General features: G+C 44.2%; 1 protein-coding gene across 3 annotated transcripts in view; it reads right to left on the reverse strand.

Annotated features, from left to right (window-relative positions):
• CLK3 (CDC like kinase 3) overlaps window positions 1-20911 on the reverse strand; it is a 61192-nt gene that overhangs the window by 16680 nt on the left and 23601 nt on the right. For all 3 annotated transcript variants that reach the window (XM_029574488.1, XM_029574489.1, XM_029574487.1), the window contains exons 4-5: window positions 17581-17674; window positions 17247-17313 (exon numbers count right to left, since the gene is read on the reverse strand). In XM_029574488.1, the coding sequence (XP_029430348.1) occupies window positions 17247-17313; window positions 17581-17674 (161 nt within the window). The remainder of the gene's footprint in view (window positions 1-17246; window positions 17314-17580; window positions 17675-20911) is intronic.

Consider the following 20911-nt stretch of genomic DNA (forward strand, 5'->3'; position numbering starts at 1 on the left):
GCTTCCAAGATGTTTTTTTTTTTCCATTTGATTCATAACTAGCAAAATACAGGACAGGCACATGAACACTCAGAAAAAAAACTCAAACTCATCTACAGAAAGTCAAATTATCCAATTTTGCTATAAACTGTTGATATAAACTGATCCCCCTCTCAATCTCTCAAAGAATCACATCACAGGGAAGACGCCATGCTTGTATACGCTGTCAGATACAACAATACAGAGAAAAATTTAAAAAAAAACCCCTTCAGCAAACACTCTCTCAGTTTAGTGACTCAGGGCCAAAGGATAATGATTAAACCCAGGCATCTGCAATTACCGATGACCAAACATACAATGAAAATGGGTCAGTGATCTATTTTGAATCACTGTTAAGTGTTCCATATGATACGCTCTCCGAAGCCTTTCCCTGGATGGAGACCATGTTAGGGACCATTTACATGCTACTTCTCCCTTAGCAGCAAGCAGGATTTGCATTAGGAGTTTATATTCCAATTCAGAGAGTGATTGATTCAGAAGACCCAATAGAAACAACGTGGGATCCAGAACCACCGTCCTCCCCGTTAAGGACCGAAAAAATGAAATAGTTTATTTATTTATTTATTTAGAATTTTTATATACCGACATTCTTACATTAAAATGCAAATCATACCGGTTTACATAAAACAGAAAAAGCAGGAAAAAATATTTCCATAGTCAAATACAGAGAACATTTATAATAAAATTGTTAACAAAGGCATAAGGTAGGAACTTGAAAAAAGGTTACTTAACAGAAAACGTAAAAGAAAAAATAGTAAATGAAGCTTACACCCAAAGCCCTTGAGAATACGTGGACAGCCCCACCATAAAAGAAAAAATGTTCCCAAAGCCCCACATCCTCTCCAGCACTTTTCGGAAAAAGCGGGAAACATCTTATGAAATTTAGCTGGGGTTAAATATCACCAATATAGTATCTTATAACCACTCTCCATAACGGCTGTGGAAATTGAACTTGTTTTTACAGCTAGGAAACACTGATCCCACTCCCAGTGGGCCCCCAGATCTCATTCCCAAGCCCTAATGTGAGAAGCTTTGGTCTTCAAATCAGCGTTCAGAATATTATACATTTTGGAAATAGATCTACGAAGAGTATCAGCTTCATCACAAAATCCCTCAAAGAGGGTCTGACCCCTCTCCTAGTCAGAAATTGTCCCCTTCTGATTAACAAACTGCAATAATTGAACTAGTGCAAATATGCCCAGCGGAATAAAGAGTAAATGTCCTGAATTACTTGAATAGGAAGCACCCCTTAACCTCCCCAGACTTGTTCCAGGCTTGTTAGTCCCACAGATGCCCATCTAGAGCAGAGAGCGGCATCTAAGCCAGGAGAAAATTCTTTTCAAAACAAAAAGGAAGACCAGTAATAATAGTTCCGCTCCCCCAACCAAAGCTAATCTCCACTTTTTCCAAACCTCAAAAGGTAATTCATGAGTAAGGAGAGAGATCCTGCTTCTGCACCACTCTCCCTTACACAAACTCTCATATCAAGGGATAACTTCCCAGCTCTGCTCCTTTCTATGACCCTTGAGTCTATGCCAGTCAAGAATCGCTCTCAACTGAGAAGCAGCATAGTACCACCCCAAGTTAGGTAACCCTAAGCTACCCCTCAGTTCGTCCAGATAAAGGGTCCCCCTTGCCACCCTCGGAGGTCTGCGTTTCCAAATGAAACTAAAATATCTTTTTCTGCCATTGCCGCAAGAGCTCGTCTGGAATAGAAACTGGCAGAGTTTGAAAGAAATAGCAAAATCTAGGGAGGAAGTTAATTTTCACCGAAGAAATCCTGCTCAATCAGGAAAGGTCCAGTCTATCCCATTTATCTAAGTCATGGACTATGTTTTGAAACAAAGAATCATAAGTCAAATGAAAAAGATCTCCCTTGGTGCCAATTTTCACCCCCCAAGTATTTCACCCATTCTTTGGCAACCCTAAAGGGAAAAGAAACTCTCAGACATTGAAAACACTCAGCATGAGCTAATAATTTCAAGATGTCAGACTTATCTTCATTCACTTTGAACCCAAATACCACGCTAAAGCTATGCATTTCCACCAATAAAAAATGTAGAGATTTTTCAGGTATTTCCAAAGTGAACAAAACATCATCAGCAAAAAGTGTCATCTTATAACTAGAGGTCCCTAATACCTTTGATCTTGCTTCCCCACCGAATCCTAGCAGCAAAGGTTGCCAAATTCTGGGCAAACAAAAGTGGGGATAATGGCATCCCTGTCGATTCCCCTTTTAACTTCAAAGGTATCAATGTACCCCCACTAGTCTTAATACAGGCCTTAGGATGAAAGATAATTGTTTCTGTATTCATGTTATAAAATTGGATCCTAACTGAAATTTTTCTAAAACCCTAAACAAATGTAACCAATTGACACAATCGAATACCTTTTCGGCATCCACCGCTAGCAGCACCGCTCGCTTACCCAAGTTCCTTGCCCCCACATGCATCGAATTAAGAACTCTCAGCACATTGTCTGAAGCAAGCCTACCTGAGACAAACCCCGATTGATCCTCATGTATCAAAATTGGAGCTTCCAAACCCAGTCTATTGGCCAACACCTTTGCTAAAGTCTTGAGGTAAATATTTATGTGAAATAGGGTGATAGGAGCCACACAGCGTGGCATCACGGCCTGCACTGGCCAAAATCGTGATGCTCGCTACATTAGTATGAGATGATATTGTCCCCTCCCCAATAAGAGAATTAAACATGGCTACCAGTGAATCAACTAAAAGGGGCTGAAAGGTTTTACAGAATTTGGCTGTGTAGCCGTCAAGTCCAGGCGATTTACCCAGCTTCAAAGCTTTGATAACTTGCACTACTTCTTCTGCCCTAATATCCCCATTAAGCAAATATCTGCATTCCGGTGGTAGGACCGGCAGTGCAATATTCTGAAGATACTGTTTCATCCCTTCATCGCCCATTTCTTCTTCACTGGGTGTTAGTGCTTCATAAAAGCTGGTAAAATGCCTCCTTATACCCAGAGAGTCATATAGGTACATCCCGTCTATATCCTTGATTTTCGTGACATGGTTCTGCATGGCTCTCTCCTTCAACTGCCTAGCTAGTAGCCTCCCAGATTTATTCCCATATTCAAAAAAGGTCTGCTTGGACAAATCTAAGAGATGAGCATACAGAGTGAGATCCCAGGACTGTAAATCTTGCCTTGCCTGCTCTAATTTCTCTCATATAAATCGGATCAGGGGCCCTCTTAAGAACATGCCATACTGGGTCAGACCAAGGGTCCATCAAGCCCAACATCCTGTTTCCAACCATGGCCAATCCAGGCCATAAGAACCTGACAAGTACCCAAAAACTAAGTCTATTCCATGTTACCGTTGCTAGTAATAGCAGTGGCTATTTTCTAAGTCAACTTAATTAATAGCAGGTAATGGACTTCCCATTTAGCAATCTTTTGCATGAGAACCAAATGGGCACCTTCCTTTTCCTTAACAAACGGCGCTCTCAATATCAATTTACTTCTGACTACAGCCTTCTTACACTCCCATAAGGTGACAGGGGAGGAGTCAGCTATGTCATTCTCTACCAGAAATTCCTGGATCTCTTTCATTGGTTGACCCACATAAACTACATCATCTAGCAGGCTGTCATTCAGCTGCCAGAAAATATTTGCCCACACAGGCAGTGGAGAGGCATTAAGGAAAGCCACATAGGGGCGTGATCTGACCAGGTGATACTGCCCATTCCCACCCAGCTATCCATCTAACCAGAAATTTATCAATTAAAAAATACTCTAGTCTAGAATAGGATTGATGGGCTTTAGAGAAAAGAGTGTAATTGCAAGAAATCAGATGGTTTAAATGCCCAATATCCACTAACCCCCTTATCTAGCAACAAATGTTTCAGGGCAAGACGAGACACTCTCGAACCTGCAGCCTCCCTCCTGGAATTGTCCAGATAGAGATAATGGGTATGGTTAAAGTCATCTCCAATAACTAAATGACCTTCCGCCCAATTCTCCATCAACTTGGCAATTTTAGATAAGAATGAACCTTGCCCCGAATTAGGGGCGTAGATATTCAGCAAGGTGAAGTATATATGAGCAATTTAATTGCTATAAATCTCCGTTCTTCATCTTTTAAAGTAGCCTTAACATCAACCACTAAATTTTAATAATATCCCCACCCTGCAATATTTATGTCTCACGGATACAGAGACTAAATATTGTTGTGGAAACACTAGTGACCAGAGTACCCCTTCATTACCCCTCCGAAGATAAGTCTCTTGGCAAAAGGCCACAGAAGCTTTTAGTCCAACCATTTCCTGCAGGAATAGGCTTCTCTTACCGAGGGAAATTGAGCACCTTAGTAATAAAGGAAACAATAATCAGTGTACCCATAATGAGATCTCAAACTGGGTAGGCTAAGTAGCCCATGCTAAATCTCCTGCTTTCCAAACTAAAATCTGCACAAATCTCTGTATAAATGCCTTCAGAATCAATACAGCCACCCTCATCAAACCCTGGATGACCTGCCACCAACCCAACCCCTTTCTGCCCCCCCCCCATCCTTCACTAGCCACCTTTCCTCACAGTAGCCAAACTCTTCCCTAAAGAACGATGTCATCTAGGATTACCACCCCAAGCACACACCCCCAACCCCAAAAGTAAGCACTATATGCAACATGCTAAAGAACAGCATTGAGTCCTTCAAGCTGGATTATCTTGAGATTAGAGGAGGATGAAGACAGAAGAAGGAAAATCATTTGATTACCTCTTCAGCTTCTTGCCACCAGTTGCCATCCTCTGCCATCTTGACTGCGTATGGCCTCCTCGCAATTGTTTCGTTTCATGTGGACCAGGTTGCCCCCTTGGTACAATCACACCAGCAGCTTTCAGGATCTCCAATGCTTCCACTACTGTGCAAACTCTAAATGTAACTCCCTCAATTGTAAAGCTGAGTGCAAATGAGAACATCCAGCAATAACACAGATTCTGTGATCTCAGCTCTGAAATAATGGCCTTAAAAGCCTTCTGCTTGCGGATAGTGATGGAAGAGAGGTCCTGAAAGATCTCAATCTGGTGCCCATGCCAGATGAAGGGTCCTTCCTGTCTCGCAGTAAGAAATACTTTTTCCTTCACTGGGAACTCATTGAAGCAGGCTATAATATCCCTGGGCAGTGAGCCATGAGGTGATGCCAAAGTCCTGTGATCTCTTTCCAGGTGCACCTTCGGGGAATCCGTAGCCTATTCACTCTCAGGAAGAATATACTCCCAAATGTTCTCCACGACTTTAGAACTATCCGCATACTCACCACTGTCAGGGACCCCCCTGAATCGTCTGTCAGCTCTCCTCATGCGATTCTCCAAAACCTCCAAATGATCTTGAAGATTGTCCTGTGAGGCCTGATATTTAGCATGCACCTCATGAATCTACATCAGTTCTGCAGCACGATCATCTAGCCGAGATTTGGCCTCCTCCACGCGTCACCCCAGCTCCAGCAAATCACTTCTAATTTCAGCTCCTGAGCCAACGATTTTCTCCTTGATCACGACCATATCTCCCCGCAGTTCTTGAAACCATTGCTGGAATTCGTGTTGCGAAGGGGCCTCCCCCAGGCCGCTGGAGCCGCTCTATCTTCTGCACTGACAGGAAGTGCGGAGTGGTCCGGGACCTCCGACCCACGCGCCGACATGCCGGAATACGAAAACCATTTTAAATCAGTTTTCTTCCAAAGAGTCGACATCAGAGCCGGTCAGCAGTACTTGCTCCACAATAGCAGTCCGAAATCAGCAAAGCCAGATGCAGATGAAAGGGGATACAAAAAAAAAAAAAAAAAAAAAAAATCGGATCGGGAACTGCCACTTCAAGCGGCCATTTCTCGAGTTGGATGTCACTTCCCCTCTCCCAAGATGGTATTTTTAAACAATGTCCCACACTCGATGTAAACTTTTAACCTTTGTAGTTGCAACTTTTAATAACTTTTCTATTTTCCTCATTTTATCATAATCTCCCTTGTGAAAGTTAAATGCTAGAGCAATAGTTTTTTCTAATGTCCTCCCCTCCAGTAAAGTCAAATTAAATCGTGTTATGATCACTATTACCAAGGGGCCCTCATTCCACTAAAAATTAAGTCTAAAATAGCTTCCCCTCTCTTCAATTCCTGGACAATCTATTCCATGAAGCAGTCATTTATGGCCTCTAGGGGGGAAAAAAAACAAAAATCTTTCCCCCCCTAGCATGTTCTGATGTCACATTTACCCAGTCAATACTGGTGTAATTGAAATCTCCCATTATCATGCTACCAAATTTGTTAGCTCCCTTAATTTCTGTTAACATTTCATTTGTTTGTTCATCTTTGCCAGATGGATGGTGGTGAACCCCCACCACTATACTCTTCACCATCACATGAAATTTCTATCCATAAGGATTCTACAGTGCATTTAGTCTCATGCAGGACCTTTATCCTGTTTGACTCTATGCCATCCTTAACATATAACCCCTCTCCCCTCCTCTCAACAATTTGAGACACTATCATAGCAATTTAATTTGTACCCTGGTATTACTATCCTCTTGGTTATCCTCCTTCTACCAGGTCTCTGACATGCCAATTATGGCTACTTCTTTATTTGGTGCTATACATTTTAACTCTCCTACCTTCTTTTTCATCTTTTTGGCAGAAAGGAACACATTTTAACAATGTAAGATTAAGAAAGGAAAATTGGCTCTTACCTGCTAATTTTCATTCCTGGAATACCACAGATCAGTCCAGCCAAGTGGAATGTACCAAAGCCTCTCTACACTGGGTAGGAACCTTCAAACCCGCATGTAAAACAATTTCAAACAAAGCCTCCTCCAGAGCCCTGACATCCAAACGGTAATGTTTAGTAAGGGTGTAACGAGGACCAAGTCGCTGCTCGACAAATCTCCTGCAGAGAAACTAATTGACACTCCACCCAGGAGGCTGCCTGCGCCCTCATAGAATGTGCTTGCAATCCCTCAGGAAATCGACCGACCTTTACAAACATAGGCTGAAACAATTGCCTCCTTCAACCATCTTAGAATCATGCTCTTAGCTGCTATGCAACCCTTCTTTGTTCCACTGAATAAAACAAAGGGATGGTCCAATCTCCAAAAGTCATTTGTCAGCTTGAGATACCATAATAGCACCTGTTGCACGTCCAAAAGGTGAAGATCCCTTGCATGGAGAGAATCAGATGTCAAGCGTAGAAAGCCTGGCAATTCCACCATCTAAGATGAAACGCAGACATGACTCTGGGGAAAAAAAAGAAGGCGCCACATGCAAAAAAACTCCATCAGAAATCCGCAAAACAGGATCTCTGCACGATAAGATTGAAGCTCCGAAATTTGTCTCGCTGAAAAATATCTCCACAAGAAGCACCATCTTTAGGGTAAGGTACTTCAAAGAAGTGCTTCTAATTAGTTCAAAAGGAGGTCCACGCAATATTCGAAGAACCAAATTAAGATTCCAAGCTGGACAAAATCCACGGACCAGAGGATGCAAATATTTTGCTCCTTTAAGAAAACATACTATGTCCGGTTGAGATGCTAGCGGTTGTCCTTGCAACCTCCCTCTGAAACAGCCCAAGGCCGCCACCTGGACTCAGAGAGAATTATAGGCTAAACCTTTTGACAAGCTATCCTGCAAACAGGCCAAGACCTGGTCAACGTTCACCTGCAAATGGTCAGCATCATGATCCCCCACACCCAGACTCAAACACTCTCCAATCTCTGATATAAGCTAAAGTAGCAGATGATTTTCTAACCTGAAGAGTAGTAATCACCGGCTCCGAATATCCCTTTAAGCAGAAGCGTCGCCTCTCAAAAGCCAAGCCATTAGACAGAAGCAATCTGCTTGTTCCGAAAAGAAAGGTCCCTGATGCCACAATTTCCTCAGGTGGATAAACCGGACAGGCCAATCTATCACCAGCTGAACTAGATCTGCAAACCACAGATGATGTGGCCACTCTGGCGCTACCAGGACAAGTCTTTCCAGATGCTGCTTGATGCACCATAACACTCTCAAACTACGAGCGGCCATGGGGGAAACACATAGAAACATAGAAATGACGGCAGAAGAAGACCAAACGGCCCAACCAGTCTGCCCAGCAAGCTTTCACACTTTTTTTCTCTCACATACTTATCTGTTTCTGTTGGCTCTTAGTAATCTTTTTTTATTCTATCACCCTTCCACCCCCGCCATTAATGTAGAGAGCAGTGTTGGAACTGCATCTAAGTGAAATAGCTTAATTTAGTTTGGGGTATTAACCACCACAATAAACAAGCTGCACCCATGCTTATCTGTTTATTCAGACTGTGTAATTCAGTCCTTGTTTATTGTTGCCTGAATATAGATCCACCTTTCTTCATCCCCCCTGCCGTTGAAGCAGAGAGCCATGCTGGCTATGCATTGAAAGTGAAGTATCAGTACTGCTCCCCTGCCGTTGAAGCAGAGAGCTATGCTGGATGTGTGTGAAGTGTCAAACTTCTTCCCCGCCGTTGATGCAGAGAGCTATGCTGGATATGCGTGAAGTGTCAAACTTCTTCCCCGCCGTTGATGCAGAGAGCTATGCTGGATTTGCTTTGAAAGTGAAGTATCTGGTATTTTTTGGTTTGGGGTAGTAACTGCCGTAACAAGCAAGCTACTCCCCTGCTTTTATGTGGTTGCAAATCCTTTTTTCCCACATTTCCTCTTGCCGTTGAAGCATAGAGCAATGTTGGAGTCGCATTATTGAATAAGGATATTCATCTCCAGGTAGTAGCCATCATTCCCTCAAGCCACCCCCATGCCTCTTCTCTTCATTCACATCCTTTAGACTTTATGGATCCACAGTATTTATCCCACGCCCTTTGAAATCCTTCACAGTTTTGCTCTTCACCACTTCCTCCGGAAGGGCGTTCTAGGCATCCACCACCCTCTCCGTGAAGAAATACTTCCTGACATTGGTTCTGAGTCTTCCTCCCTGGAGTTTTAAATCGTGACCCCTGGTTCTGCTGATTTTTTTGCAACGGAAAAGGTTTGTCGTTGTCTTTGGATCATTAAAACCTTTCAAGTATCTGAAAGTCTGTATCATATCACCCCTACTCCTCCTTTCCTCCAGGGTGCACATATTTAGATTCTTCAATCTCTCCTCATAAGTCATTCGATGAAGACCCTCCACCTTTTTGGTTGCCCTTCTCTGGACCGCCTCCATCCTGTCTGTCCCTTCGGAGATACGGTCTCCAGAACTGAACAAAGTACTCCAGGTGAGGCCTCACCAAGGACCTGTACAAGGAGATAATCACTTCCCTTTTCTTACTCGATATTCCTCTCTCTATGCAGCCCAGCATTCTTCTGGCTTTAGCTATCGTCTTGTCACATTGTTTCGCCAACTTCAGATCATTAGGACACTATCACCCCAAGGTCACTCTCCTGCCCCGTGCACATCAGCCTTTCTCCCCCCATCGAATATAGTTCTTCCGGATTTCCACATCCCATATGCATGACTCTGCACTTCTTGGCATTGAATCTCAGCTGCCATATCTTTGACCACTCTTCCAGTTTCCTTAAATCCAGTCTCATTCTCTCCACTCCTTCCGGCATGTCCACTCTGTTGCAGATCTTAGTGTCATCCGCAAAAAGACAAACCTTACCTTCTATCCTGTCCGCAATGTCGCTCACAAAGATATTGAACAGGACCGGTCCCCAACACCGACCCTTGCGGCACTCCGCTCAACACTGCTCTCTCTTCAGAGTAAGTTCCATTTACCATCACACATTGTCTTCTGTCCGTCAACCAGTTTGCAATCCAGGTCACCACCTTGGCACTCACTCCTAAGCTTCTTATTTTATTCACCAGTCTCCTGTGCAGAACCGTATCAAAAGCTTTGCTGAAATCCAAGTAGATGACATTGAGCGCTCTTCCTTGATCCAATTCCTTGGTTACCCAGTCAAAAAATTCTATCAGATTTGTCTGACAGGATCTTCCCCTGGTGAATCCATGCTGCCTCTGGTCCAGCAATTCTTTCAACTGTAGATAGCTCACTATTCCTTCTTTTAACAGCGACTCCATTACTTTTCCCACCACTGAGGTGAGGCTAACCGGTCTGTAATTACCAGCCTCTTCTCTGTTTCCACTCTTGTGAAGCGGGATCACCACCGCTCTTCTCCAGTCACTCGGTACCACTCCCGTTTCTAGGGATCTATTGAACAGGTCACACAGCGAACCCGCCAGCACATCTCTGAGCTCCCTCAGTATCCTGGGATGAACCTCATCAGGCCCCATGGCTTTGTCCACTTTCAGTTTCCTCAGCTCTTCCCATAGATTCTCTGCTGTAAATGGAGTAACATCTACTCCATTCCCCTCTAGTTTGTTAACTAGCAACGGTCCTTCTCCAGGGTCTTCTTTAGTGAACACAGAACTGAAGTATTTGTTTAATATTTCTGCTATTTCTTCGTCTCTCTCCACACATTGATCCTTTTCACCTTTCAATTTCACTATAACACTTTGAACCTCTCTCCTTTCACTGATGTATCTGAAAAATGTTTTGTCACCTCTCTTAATCTCTTTGGCAATCCTTTCTTCCGCTTGACTTTTTGCCGTCTTGATTACTTTCTTTGTCTCCCTCAGTGCTACCAGATATTCTTCTTTGTGTCCTCCTTTTGGGATCCTTTATATTTCTTGAACGCTGTTCTTTTAGCCTTTATTTTGTCAGCCACCTCCTTGGAGAACCAGATAAGTTTCATTTTTCTTTTGCTTTTCTTTACTTTTCTAACATATAGATTAGTTGCCTTGGTAATTGCTCCTTTTAGTTTGGTCCACTGTTGTTCCACATCTCTCTCGTTCTCCCAGCCTACTAGTTCTTCCTCCAGGTAATTCCCCATTTTATCAAAGTCCTTGTTTTTGAACTGCAAAACTCGGGTTCATGTGCTTCTTTTCCATATCCTTTATGTGATATTAAACCATACTGTTTGATGATCACTGGTGCTGAGATGGGTGCCCACCTGCACATCAGAGACATTATCTGCATTAGTGAGCACTAAATAGAGTATAGCTCCCTCTCTTGTGGGTTCCATTACCATTTGTTTGAACAAAGCTCCGTGCAGAGCATCCACTATTTCTCTACTATTGTTAAGATTCTGCAGATGGGATTCTCCAGTCTACATCCGGCAAATTAAAGTCGCCAACAATCACCACTTCTCCCTTCTTTCCCATCTTTTGGATGTCTTCAACCAGATCTCTGTCCAGCTCTTCCTTTTGGTTTGGAGGCCTGTAAACCACTCCAATAAAAATGGATGTCCCATCTTTTTTTAGGTTGGCCCATAGTGCTTCTTCATTGCCCCATCTTCCTTGCAACTCAGATGCTTGGATATTGTTTCTGATGTAAAGGGCCACGCCTTCACCTTTCCTATCCGCTCTGTCCTTCCTTAACAGCAGAAGTCTCACTGGCCATGGCTGAACCAGAGCATTGATCCCTGCGGAGCCAAATTCCCTCCAGCAGCTGAAAAACCTGCTCATCTTGACATTCTTCTGCATTGCTATGAGATCGAACTGGGGCTTGCCCCACCTGTGCTGGATGAGGGCAAAGGCCTCAGCTAACAGCTTCCATTCTCCTAGGTCCAGCTGTTGTCTGCTGAGATAGTCCGCCTGTACATTGTCTACACTTGCCATGTGCGAAACTGCTAGTGCTGCTAGATGAAGCTCCACCCAGGCAAAAAGTTCCTGAACCTCCTGAGCCACCAAACAACTCTTCGTTCTGCCCCGTTGATTAATAAAGACAACCGCTGTCATATCATCAGAGAACACACGCACTGCACATCCCTGCACCGCTCTCGTTTCCAGACTGTTGACTGACCAGAACGTCTCCACCAGCGACCACTGTCCTTGGGCTGTAGATCCTTGACATTCCACTCCCCAACCACTATGGCTCACATCTGTGGTCACAACTACCCAGTCTGGAACTTCTAGATCTACTCCTTTCTCCAAATTGGGACATGACAGTCACCATGAAAGACTGGATCTGGCTTCCTCTTGGAACGGTAACAGTGGCTGAAACTCCTCCGACAACAGATTCCAACAGGACAGGAGCGCCTTCTGAAGAGGTTGCATGTGAGCAAAGGCCCATGGCACCAACTCCAGTGTAGAGGCCATGAAACCTAGTACTTGTAAATAATCCCAGATCTTGGGGACCACGAGATCCCACAGTTGAACCACTTGTGACTGCAACTTGACCACCCTTCTCTGGAGTATGAAAAACCCTGCCTAACTGGGTGTCAAACCACGCTCCCAGATTAATCCAATAACTGGGATGGCTCCAGATGGCTCTTTGCTAGGTTCATCACCCAGCCCAGGGACCTTAGACACTCCATCACATGCCAAATGGAACAGTGATACTCCACCTCCAATTTTGCCCAAATGAGCTAATCGTCCAGGTATGGATGAACCAGTATCCCTTCCCTTCTGAGGGCTACTGCAACCTCCACCATCAACTTCACAAATGTTCTTGGCGCAGTAGCTAGCCCAAAGGGAAAATGCTCTCTTAGCATTGCGTTGCATAGAAATCTTTGATGGTCTGCTGGGTGGGAATGTGAAGATATGCCTTCATTAGATCCAAGGAGGCAAGAAACTTCCCCTTGCGTACTGCTGCAATCACCATCCGCAACATCTCCATATGAAAACGTGGCACCCAGAAGGCCACATTGACCTTTTGCAGATCTAAAATGGGCCAAAAGGAGCCCTCCTTCTTGGGTACCACAAAGCACACAGAATACCTTCCTTGACCATGTTCCTCCTGCGGAACCGGGATGATGGCTTCAAAGCACTGCAGTCTTAGAAGGGTGTCCTGCACCACCGCCTGCAAAGCACAACAGGATACCACAAAGTCCTCCTTGATGGGGGTGTGAAAATTCTAAAACACAGCCATCCCTCATTACTTCCAGAACCTACTGATCGGAAGTGACTCTGGTCCACTCCTCATAAAAACGGGGCAACCTTCTTCCGACAGCTTCCAGGGAGTAGTGGATCAGCTCACATTCCTTGGATGGATTTTTCACCTCTGGAACCCCTGTCTGGAGATATCTCTGGCTGGTCTCTGGGTCCCCCAAAAGGACTGATGCCTTCCCAGACCCTGCTTCTGCGTGGATGCAGATGAACCTCTGTTGGATCGAATTCTCATCTCACAAAAGCGGACATACGGTGGAAAGGTCTTCCTACTCCCTCTCTTACCTGCGGGCAGTCTATTCCCTTTAGAATCCACCAAATGCTTCATCAGCTTCTCCAAATCCTTCCCAAACAACAACTTCCCTTTGAAGGGAGATTGCAAAGCTGTTCTTTTGACCACATGTCCGCCGCCCAATTAGGCAACCATAGGAGCCTTCAAGCAGCTACCGTGGACACCATATTCCTGGTCAAAATCTGAACCATATCATACAGGGCATCTGCCACATAGGCCATCCCCACCTCTAAAAGAGTTTCCTGACTAAAATCAGCAGAGGCCCCCAATATCTTCTCCTGCGCCTTCTGCACCCAGCACAAACAAGCTCTGTTTTAGGCTAGCACAGACCATAGCTCTAAGACTCAGAGCAGAGACCTCAAATAGCCTCCCTTAGCAAGATCGCTAGCTTCCAGTCCTGGCATCTTTCAATACCACCGACCCTGCCACAAGGATGGTAGTCTTCTTCATCACGCCAAATCCAGCTTTGGCAGCTTCCAAAGCTTCAAAGTGTCCTCCGGCAAGGGATACAACCTGGCCATAGCACTGGCCACTTTCAGTACTCAATCAGCTTCTTCATCTTCTTCAGCAAAGGGAAAGCCTTTCATGGACCATGCAGTCCGTCTAACACCGGGTTTACTCCCTCGTTGTCTGAATCCTCCTGCACCACCTTGATTCCCAGCTCTTCCAGAACCTGGGGATGAGAAGCTGCAACTCCTCCTTACGAAAATCTCACCATCCTAGGGTAATTCCCTTCCACGAGAGGAACGTCCTCTGCATCCAGGTTACTACCCACTGGGACAGCAGGATCCACACCCTGATCAGCACACCCTGGTCAATGCTCGGATCCTCCTGAGAATCATCTCCTTTCGATTCTTCAGAGTTCTCCTCCACTCCTGATCATCCCAGGCCTAACAGTTGAAGAATACCCACCCCCACCCTGGGAGGCACCTCAGCTTGAAGCTTCTTAGCCATGCTCTGGGACTTCTGGGTGGCTGACTGCTTACCCGCTTCCTTCTTGGTGAGGTAGGCTTCATGCAGCAACAAAAATAAAATCCATGGAAAATCTGCCGTGCTCACTGTTCAGATCTTGCCCTGGTTCCGCTGCCACCTCTCTACCTTCTCCAGACTCTTGCTGTACTGCAGAAAGCTGTGGAGAGGAATCCCTGTACTCCCTCATCCATGGCAGGTCTCCTGCCACATGGAGACAAAATGGCCACCGTCTCCTTCAACCCCCCTGGGGTCTCCTGGGCTGGACCTGCAGAACGAATGCAGCGTTCACCTGCTGAGCTCTCTGTTTTGCTGCTGCTACCAAGCTGTCCTGGCCCAGAGTACTGAAATTGCATGAGCCACGTGCACCTCCCTTCTCACCCCAACGTGAGCTGACCGCTGACTACCGCTGCAGAGAAAAAGGTCGACAGCACACTTAAAAACAAAATAAAAATAAAAAGATACAGTCCCTGAGCACCCCAGAGAAACAAAGGGAAGGTTGTACTTTCCAGCTTCTGGGTGCTCCTGGGCTGTGCAGACAACCAGGGTGGGTGAGAAGGCCTTAGGGGCAGTGAGGGAACTAGGACCACTGGCTTTCCCTCCCCCTGGAAATCAAGGGTCAAGCCTGGCTGGGTATTTCCATCCCCCGCTCGCCCTGCTCAACCAAAGAGACAGCCCATGAAGGAACCCTACACCTGTGGGAGCATGTCTTCGCTTCTTCCCTCTTTTTCCCAAGTCTATTTTATGCCTCTTTTTTTTTTTTTTTTTAACTAAGTTTAGACTGCAGGTTTGCACCTCTACCATCTGCTGGAGACAGAGAAATACTGAGGCACTGCAGGTGGCACTCTCAGGTAAGTAGCAGTGCCTGAAAATCTTTTATTCTCTGCCTCCATCTGTAGGGATGAAAAACCCATCTGTCTGGACTAATCTGGGGTATGAACAGGAAATGAAATGCTTTAGTAGTGTTTTGGATGTGCATACAGAAGGGGAGAGAGGCATCAAAGATAACCCAAGAGCATGGGCAAGGGAACCAGTATGATGAGAGTGCCAGCCACACAAATAGAAAAGGAAAGAAGAAAGGAAACAAGTTTAGGAGGAAAGACAAGAAGTCCTGCCTTGGCCATGTTAAGTTTAAGGTGGCAGTGGCACATCTAGACAGCAATGTCAGACAAGCAGACTGATATTTGGGACTGGATTCCCAGTGAAATTTCTGGCATAGAGAGTTATATCTAGGTATCATCAGCAAAGAATTAGTATTCAAAGACATGGAAAGAGATCAGAGCACCGAGGAAAGACATGTAGAGAGGAATCAGAAGACCGCCTAGGGCAGCCTTGAGGTATACTGACCGATAGTGGAATAGCTGTAAAGGAAGAAGCACCAGAAAATACAGCAAACGTACAATGGGAGAGGTAAGAAAACCAAGACAGACCAGAGTTCCAAAAATCCAATCAAATACAGCATATCAAAGAGTAGACCGTGATCAACAATGTCAAAAGTAGCAGCAGGTTGAGGAGGAGGATCGAAGAAAGGATTTTAACCACAAAGAGGCCACTGGAGACTCTGAAAAGAGCAGTCTTTATGAAATGTAGAAGGCGAAAGCCAGACGGAAATGGATCCAGAACAGAAGAGAGGAGGGAGATGGGATGATATTCAGAAGAACTGGTAAGATCCAGCAAAGATGGTTTTTTAAGGAGCAGCAAGATCATAGCATGTAGATATGTGTTAAAAGCAGTCTCAAAAAGGTGAGCATTTAGAATGGATTTGAATGAGGCCAGAGAAGGAGCATGACATGAACTCGGGAAGTCTATTTTAGGTGTGCGACACCACAAGATGGAAAGCAGAGTCAGAAAATGGTGGTGGTGGTGAAGTGCACAGATAAGAATGACCTGCTCGCTGAACAGAGTCAATTGGAGCATGTCTGAAGGAAGAGGGGACAGAAGTAGCAAGTGATCAATTGATGATGTGAGATGAGAGGAGATGATTACAAGGTAGACAGAACTGAGGAGCCTGGAGAGAATGGGGTCAGACGAACAAGCAATGAGTATGGAGGAAAAAAGAGAAGACGGGCCATTTCTTTCAAAAAAAAAAAGCAAAAAGCATGACAGGGGAGGTGAGGTGAGAGATAAGAGAATGGATATAAACAACCAGGCAAATGTAGATATGATTCTTCTAAAAGCTCAGTTTCAATTCTGCACGACAGATCCTGGTTTGGCGCCACAAAGTTAGAAGTTCAAATCTTAAGGTACCTGGTTTGGACAACAGACTGTAAAACTGGGGAATTCTTCATTAATGGCCAAATTTTCAAACCCCCCGAGCATAAAATCCGGGGGTTACGTGCGTGGCTGGGCCTTGCGCCCTGCACACATTTTAGAAGGGGCCCGGCCGCACGCGTAATCCCTGTTACAAGAGCCGGGTCTCACAAAAGGAGCGGTCCGGCAGCCTGCCAGTTGGCGTAAGTTCTGAAATAAAGTAGGTCGTGTTAAGGGGTCGGGGGGGGTAGGAAAGTTCCCTCCCAGTTCGTCCTTAATTAGAGCAGACTGGGAGGGAACGGGGGGGGGAGGCCTGATCTCGTCGTCGTGCGTAAATTGGCCAAATCTAGCCCCCCCCCCCCAGATGAGCATGTGTGTTTTAAAAATCTACCCCTAAGTGTGAAACTCTAACATAACCTATTCAAGGTTTCCACAACCAGTTTTGTTTTGTCCAGTCTAGCACACACCTGGTAACAAGGACTAGACGATCATATAAAAATCTCTTTACTGATTGGGAAGATGGCAGATTGGGAAGTGGGGGGGGGGTCAATTAATGTAGCATGCAATGATGCAAATCTTTTGTTTACTTTTATGACATGTGAAATGGTCCTATATATGTATTACTAAGGTGGACAATCTATTTGCTTGTATGTATATGTCCAAGACTTTTCTTACGTCAAGTTTTTTGAAAAGCAAAAATCCCCAAAGGATTAGATAAAATTATCTACAAAATGAAAAGTTGTTTTCCTGGGTATAACATGTAAAAATAATTCAAATCCAAAAGTCGCATACCTGCCATGATCCAAACATTCCACCACTTTGCCAAAAGTGCCCTCTCCGAGATGGCCAACAATCTCATCTGCAAGAAAGAACAGGTGAGTTCATAAATCACAGGGTACTGAAAGGCGGGAAATCCTCCAAGTTTACATCAATCAAATCTCAAAGGTAGGTCTCACTGCTATGCTCTCTAATGGAGAAAGTTCTATGGTCTGCGCCAAGAAATTTACTTATCAACCCTTTTAAGAACAGAAAGCACTAGAGGCCCCTCCTGAACAATAAAGAGAGATCTCATCTAACATGGGGATAGAAAGTAGAGAGGTAAAGTTTTACGAAAAGGTGGCTGTACATCGCTCTTGAAGCCAATCGCCGGTCCGGCACACCAGATGACCATCCTTATCATCTTCCGCAATCCTCTCCCGTTTACTGCTCTGACGGCTTCTCTGTACGCACCGCCCCCCGAAACACCATCCGAACAATCGGCACGGCAGGCAGTTCAGATTGGCAGATTGAGTTGTCAGTCAAAGGTGGCAGTGATGAGGACGAGGCGGTGGTTTTCGATTTTCCAGTTCCCAGCATGTCATAAGGCACACAGCATATATAACGATAGGGATATTGCAAGGGACACGTCAAGACAAACTGACTTTAAAAACAGCAAAATAAAAAAAAAATAAAAAAGGCAGCTCTAGGTATGTAAGAGAATGGCGCCATTAGATACAGTGTTGGATGAAGCAGCCGTGGTGCTGTCATTGCCCAATGGGAGAGCCAGCTGCTTAAAAGAGCAGACGCAAGCAAGTATTAATAAAGGGGAGTTCTCCCCCTCAGCACTGAAGGCAGTATCCAGTCTTCCAAAAACCTATAAAAATTATCCATTTAAAAGAACAGTTCTAATATAGCCAAAAATGGTTTGCGACTAAGACCAGAGTGCGCTCACATGGAGATGACATCACCTCCACCACCTCCAAGGAGATCAGAAGATCCTATCGCTTTCTGACGGATTTCTAATGTAACTCAATATGCAAGGTTAGACTTTTTAGGTATTTTAAGGTAATGATAATATGCAACAGTGTTCAGTGCATACCTAGATGAAGCAAACATGAACTGCTGCTTTGATCTTGGAGTTAGCCCCTCCTTCCTTATATGTGCCAAAGAAGCACAAAGCAGTACACTCTTCTGTTACGTTTATTAGTGCTCTTCGCCAAGACACAGAATATTACTGGCAGAACAGCAACTCGCTCAGTCCCCTTTAGCCTGCAACAAGCTGATTTTACAAGTGCACAAAATGGGAAGCAGAGGAGACAAATAAAAATTAAGGTGGGAAGCAATTACTAACCAGAGCATCTCTAGACCCTTTACTGTGATTTCAGCACAGCTGAAATAGTTAAAACTGCCGTGTCTCAGTGTGATGCAACTCCCCACTATGAAGACTTCTCCATATAAGAGAATCTTTTGCAAAACTGGATCCTTCATCAGTGCTAAAGGTAAGAATTACCCTACATTACTATAAGACACCCTCTATAAGGCTCTGCTCATTAGCCAAGTGTTGCAGTAAGATACTCCAATGAGAGGAATTATGTTTTGATATCCCATGAATGCCAACAGGCCAGTGGGCAGTGTACAATAGTCATACATATGATACACAAATGAAAAAAAAGAGTAGCATACTAATAAACCGATTACAATAAAGGACTGGCTTAACAGGAACTTTGGAGCCAAAAGAAGAGCCTTAAATCAGAGTGTGTAGGGAGAGGGCCCCAATGCCATGTGTGAAAGCTCTCCTTTCAGCAGGTTTTCCTTAAGAAAACAGGAATAAAGTCTGTCTCTGGGGAGGAGGGCGGGATCTAAGAGCCTGAGGCTCCTCTCTGGCTCGGATTTACCACAGGCCATGACTGAACAGCAGAGCTCTAAGAGACTTGCACAGACTCAGAATCACTCTTTTAGAACTAGAAATTAGGAATGGTCAATACCAATTTAGATCAGCCACCAAACTTCCTGACAATTTTTTTTTTTTTAAACAAGAGAAGAACAGTGGACAAAAATATTGCAACTTATTCTAGAAAATTACCATTAGTCATGAAAAGATTTCAGAAGGGTCCAGAACACTGATATCTTGTAGAAACAATGGATTTCTTAAATGAGTCACTTCATGCAGATTTCACCTGGAGTCTGCTGCGTCTGATGAGAAAGCAGCAGACCCAGCTACAGGATCTCTGCAATGAGTTTCCCAGCCTACCCCACACACACACACACATACAGGGTTTCTGCTACCGGTAGGCATCCAGGAACATGTGGCAAAAGGCCAATTCTGCCAGACTACCTGGAGGGGCACATACATTTCATACACACTTATATAAAAACTGCACTATATTGGAAGGGTGCAGGGTCAATAGCCTCCTCGGTAGAACTGAAACAAAAACAGTCATGTTATACAGCCAAAATTTAAAAAAAAAAGGGAACAAAAACATGTTCTCTATGACTGGAACTTTGGCCAAAACTCCCCAAGTTCAGACTCTGAAAATCACTGACTAAAATACTAACGACCAGTAGGTGGAAGCAATGTCGAAGACAAACCAACCCCACGGCAGAAAGGAACCAACATTGCTTTCCACTAGAAATCCAACCAACCATTTCTGGAGACTCCACTGTGGCTACATTTTAAAAGGGAGTCCAGTTTCAACTGATTCTAGTCAGACAGTGCAGCAATGCAGAGTGAACAACTGAAGAATTATTATGTCTCACATTCCAATGCATTAATAAAATTAATGTAAATTATCCTAGACACAGACAAACAGTGCTTCACTGCTATGACGGGGGTTACAACTAGGGCAATGCATTCTGGCCTACATTGTCCCTTACTAATGCTCTCATGATCAGTGTCCCCCTCCCCGGCTGCTTTTTTTTTTTTTTTTTTTTAAATCAGTAATGGAACTCTTCTTCCTTCAAAGCAACAACTTCAGCCAGGACAAATCCATATCATCAATAATCTTCCAGGCAATTTTTGCAGATTAGAGATGCACCTTAAGGGGGCAGTTTCCCACTGCTAAAATTTGACAGCTTATGTAAAAAAAAAAAAAAAAAAAAAGTCCCGAGAAGCATTTTGTAAAATTAGATGCTCACCAGAACCAGGAAACAATTTTAACATGCATTTCTCTACTGACACAGTATGTGGACCCATTTCTGGAATTACTTCAGTATCAGAAAGGTAAAAAAAAAAAAGATCTACTTTTTTCTCCTGTAAATAAATCTCCTTCAAAATTTGCAAAAGGTCACACTACTGAAGTTGTACAAGAGTCTCAGTTTACCAAACAGAACAACTTGGAATGCAACGCTTGCAATGACGCTAGAACAAATTCTGAATGTCACCTAAAATAAACTAATTTGCAAGTCACAGAAACGACCGATAGCATATTTACAATTCACTCTTGCCCTGAAGAACAGCAGCAATCCATGTGCTGCCCTGTGCAGGGTGTGTAAGCAGTGAAGGTGCAGCCCTCACTAACCATTGAAAGAAACCACCACTATTTATTTCAAAAGAGCACATAAGCCAGGGTGCACTGTACTTGTTACTAATTGTCAATATTTACTTCTGAGTGTTAATTTCTTAAATTCCTTTAACAGTTCCGCGGGAGGCTGCCATATTAACAAAAGTATCACATAGGACATTACCAGTGCCTGACGTT

This window comes from Rhinatrema bivittatum, chromosome 13, assembly GCF_901001135.1.
Source record: "Rhinatrema bivittatum chromosome 13, aRhiBiv1.1, whole genome shotgun sequence".
Lineage (NCBI taxonomy): Eukaryota > Metazoa > Chordata > Amphibia > Gymnophiona > Rhinatrematidae > Rhinatrema > Rhinatrema bivittatum.